The 3,967-nt window shown below is 61.5% G+C and overlaps 1 protein-coding gene across 1 annotated transcript in view; it reads right to left on the bottom strand.

The window, feature by feature from the left end:
* Window positions 1-3,244: 3,244 nt before the first annotated feature.
* Window positions 3,245-3,967, bottom strand: part of AQP8 (aquaporin 8) — a 5,902-nt gene continuing 5,179 nt past the window's right edge. Inside the window, exons 4-5 of the mRNA XM_009895126.1 lie at window positions 3,650-3,784; window positions 3,245-3,287 (exon numbers count right to left, since the gene is read on the bottom strand). Coding sequence (XP_009893428.1) covers window positions 3,245-3,287; window positions 3,650-3,784 — 178 coding nt within the window. The remainder of the gene's footprint in view (window positions 3,288-3,649; window positions 3,785-3,967) is intronic.

The raw sequence follows: 3,967 nt of genomic DNA, 5'->3' as shown, positions 1-3,967 counted from the left end.
AGCAGCGCGGCTCTCTTCCCCCCCCGTCAATGTTTAACCAGCGTGTTTATCCAGAGTGAAAGAGCTGCAGTGTGAGGGCTGGAGGGGCTCGGGCAGGCACAGGGACACACAAATGTCCTTCTGAAGCTGTTCCCAGAGCACACCCTGATTTTTTCCCCCCGTGTCCCCAAAGCGCTGGCACCAGTCACAGCTGATAGCGCCCGGGTGAGCACGTGCACGACGTCTGCAGAGCCTCTGGTGGCTCTCGTGGACCAGGCGATGCCCTGGGCTCCTCCCAGCTCTTCATCACGCAGCGGTCTGAGTGTCTGTGTCCTCATCAACCCCAAACCAATTTTATTAGTATTATTACCACCCCGTTGGGTACAGGCGCCCACAGCATTGGTGCCTCCCGCCTGCCCTGCTCCCAAGCGGCATCTCCATCCCAACAAGCGTGAAGAACCTGGAAAACACCGGGCAACATCCCAGCCCTGCGACACATCCATGTGCCGATAAAAACATGGTGCAGACCCATGGCCAGGCCTGATGCAAATTTAATTGAATGGGAATGAGATATATTTTATGTCCTTAAAGCACATAAAGTGCTTGGAAGTTAATTGGTATTTAATTAGCATAAATTAAGCTCTTTAATAATACTCAGGGAAAAACAACACAGTATTACAGATGCTTTATTAAAAGTCACCCTGACAAATAAAAAATGAATGTGCTGAACACATCAATAGCAAAACAGGGGAGCACATGGCGGCCGGGCACGGGCCATCCCGCGCCTCCTGCCCCCCTCGCCTGCGCCCGGGGACCTCCAGCAGCGGTCAGCGGCATCACCGCCCCAGTGGGACCGTAGCATCGCACCCCTCGCCTGCACGCGCTGGGAGAAGGGCCCCGGAGCCGGCGCGCAGGAGTGAGATGGGGGGCAGGAGGGAGATGGCCCTGTACAGAGGCAGCTGCAGCCATAAGCATGTTTCCTGCGGGGTCACCGAGCCGTGCTTCCTCTCAAAAGGGGAAGGGGGGCGCCCGTCGCGCCAGAACACGGCAGCTGCCTGCAGCCCCGCCCCCGCAGAGGGCTGTGCCCCGAGCGGGGACCAGGGCCGGTTGGGGCTCTCACGGCGGCTTCCCGCAGCACCCAGCTCCCACCCGCACCCACCGCTCCCACGCCCCCCACGGTCCCCTCTAGGAAGGCAGCGGCGACTTTGCTCCTTGTTTGGTTTGGCAATTTTTTTTGGTGGCGTTGCCATGACAACCGTCCTAGTGACATCTTCATGCTATTTGTCTCCTTCTGTGGGTTGCATCATTTTCCTTCCTGAATGAGCAGCTGCCTGCACCCCGGCTCACCTGGGGCCTGTGCTGCCCACCGCAGGGTACCGTGTCCCCCTGCCCGGCCCCGGGAGAGCTGCCTGCGGGAAGGGTTGCAGGCAAAGACGCACGCACCCACTCAGGGATGCTTTAATTCTGGCATTTCCTCGCTTCAGCATCTCCACAACCTTCTCCTTTTCTAAAAAAGAATACAACTCTGTGCGTGTATGCGTGCGTGTGTGGGTCACCTCCCGGGCTGGGAAAAAAGCAAACAAGCTGAAAATAGAGAGGTGACATTGTGCAGGGCTCTGCCAGCCCCAGGGGGACATCAGAAAGCCAGGAACATCCTCCCTGCCACAGCAACAGCTTTTCTGCCTCCACGTGGAGCAGCCCATGAGAAGAGGTGGGAAGCATCTGCTTTGCCCAGGGGTCTCCTCTGGGCGTCTCAGAGCCACACCTGGAGGGGCCGGGAAAGCAACAGGCATTTCCCAAGTTAAAAGTCTGCAAAATTAGGAGTGATTCAACCCAGGTAACTTGAGGAGTTCCCTGCTGGGGCTGGGAGTACTCGCAATGACACTCATGTGCCAGTTTACCCCCCAACAAACCCTCCGAGCGGTGGGGATGGGGTGCCTATGAATCCGACACCCCCCCCCAGGGGAGGCTGGGGAGTCCGTGCGATGAGTCAGGGCAGAGCTCTGCCGTAGGGGACAGATACCCGGCTGACGTAAAGCCGCTGCGCTGGCTCCTCTCCCCCTGCCCACACAGCTCCATCGCTCTCCTTCTGCCGACTCCGCCTGCTTATGGCAGCAGCTCCCTCTGCCAAGGCAGCCCCCTCAGCGGTGCTGGGCAGCCCCCTCCCCTCACCTACCAGCACTCGTCCTTTGGCAGGGAAGGGACGGACCCACCCCAAGCTCTTGGCAGATGTTCTCCTGATGCTGAGAGATATCCCAGAAATCAGCCTTTGACCAAAGCTCCCTTCTCCCACCCCACCCCACCACCCTCCCATGTGGCAGCCCCCATCATCCTGGACCTGTGTAAGGGATAGGAGCCGACCCACGGCACAAGCTGGAGGAGCACCCTGCCGTGCTGGGGCACGGGCTCCCCGCAGGCTGGATGCTGGTGGAGAGAGAGCAGAGTTGCTGGGCTGGGAGATAAATGCAGGAGCTGGTGCGGGACACGGTACGGAGCCTTGCAGAACCCACCACCACGTTTGGGGCTGGGGAGCTGCTGCAGGTGTGTGTCAGGGCAGAGGAAGCTACCTGCATCGGGCCTCCGAATTGTCATGAAGAAGTTAGAAACCGATAAGTGTCAGCGCTGGCGAGCGATGCCGCACGGTCCCCAGGCACGGCTGCTCCACTCAGCTTCTCGCCACCTTAGCAGGGTTACGCCAGGCTCCTCACGGGGTGTTTGGGAACCAGCAGCTCTCACCACCCACCCCAGGGAGCCGGAGATGCCGCTGGAGAGCAGCCCAGCAGCGGACTGGCAGCCACAGGCACACACAGTACACCCTCTGAGCGTGGGGCAGTGATGCCCACCCTGGAGGGCACAGGGGTCCCCAGCGCCGCAGACACCATGGCACAGCCCTGGTGGGGTGGACACCATGCACAGCCGATGCCAGGGGAGGCTGGGACAGCACAGGCACTGGTGTGGGTCAGAGGATGCTCCTGGCGAGCCAGTCCCGCAGCTGCGGCAGGGGCTGGCAGAGCCCTGGGGACCGGGGTGGGAGCGGTGCTGCTCGGCCCTGCCGCCAGCACCGGGCTGCCTGGTTCGGCCAGGCTGCTTTCCATCGTCCCTGCGGCGTCAAGTGAACCATCTCCCGAGCACGGGCCGCCTGGGAGATGCAGAAGGAGAGGTGGGATGGCGAGGAGTGGGGGGCGTCGCATCAGCTGCGCTGAGTCGCACCGGCCGCCCGCAGCAGGTCAGCGACAATGGCGTGCACGTGTCCCCATGCCTGGCATCACTTCAGGAGCAGGCGGGCGGTCCGGTCGCCGAGGAAGAGTCTTTGGGGAGGTAAAAGAGAGAGAAACCCGGGGTCAGCGTTTTTGCCATGGCAAGTGCGCAACAGAAACACGGCGACAGCGACAGCCCAGCTTGGATTCACCCCACAAGAACAGATGGACGGAGCAAATGTGGATTTGGAGACAGGTTGGATCTTTGTCATTACCCTGTCGTCGTGGGAAGGGGAAGGGAAGGGAGTCTCCCACCCTTGGACATCTCTCTGGCAAAGCTGCTTGCATTGACCCGGGGAGCAGGGAAGCAGCCGGGCAGTGCACGGGGCAGAGCCCTGGGGAGGCGGCAGAGGGGCAAAGGGGGGCTCAGCCTGCACGGCTCCGCTCTCCTTACCGCTGCGGGCATCACGTACCTCACCAGCGCGCCGACGAGGAGGGCAGCGACCATGGGCCCTACCCAGTAAACCCAGTGATAGTCCCAATAGTTTGCTACCAGAGCTGGCCCAAAGGCTCTGGCAGGATTCATGCAGGCTCCGGACACGCCACCGCTGAAAGAGGAACAAATCAACTGCTGAAGCACGAGACCGTCCCCCTCGTTGCCTGGATGGGGCGATGCACGGGCTTGGGAGGGGGTGCTGGGTGGAGGGGGGCAGCAGCGTACCCCTCCCGGGGCTCCTTGCTGGGGGTCTGACCCTGCTCTGGCTGGGTGGCAGACTCGGACCACCCCGGTC

The sequence above is a fragment of the Charadrius vociferus genome, unplaced genomic scaffold (genome assembly GCF_000708025.1).
Source record: "Charadrius vociferus isolate BGI_N301 unplaced genomic scaffold, ASM70802v2 scaffold600, whole genome shotgun sequence".
Lineage (NCBI taxonomy): Eukaryota > Metazoa > Chordata > Aves > Charadriiformes > Charadriidae > Charadrius > Charadrius vociferus.
Note: the sequence above shows the minus strand (reverse complement) of the source record. Positions and strands in the feature narration are given on the sequence as shown.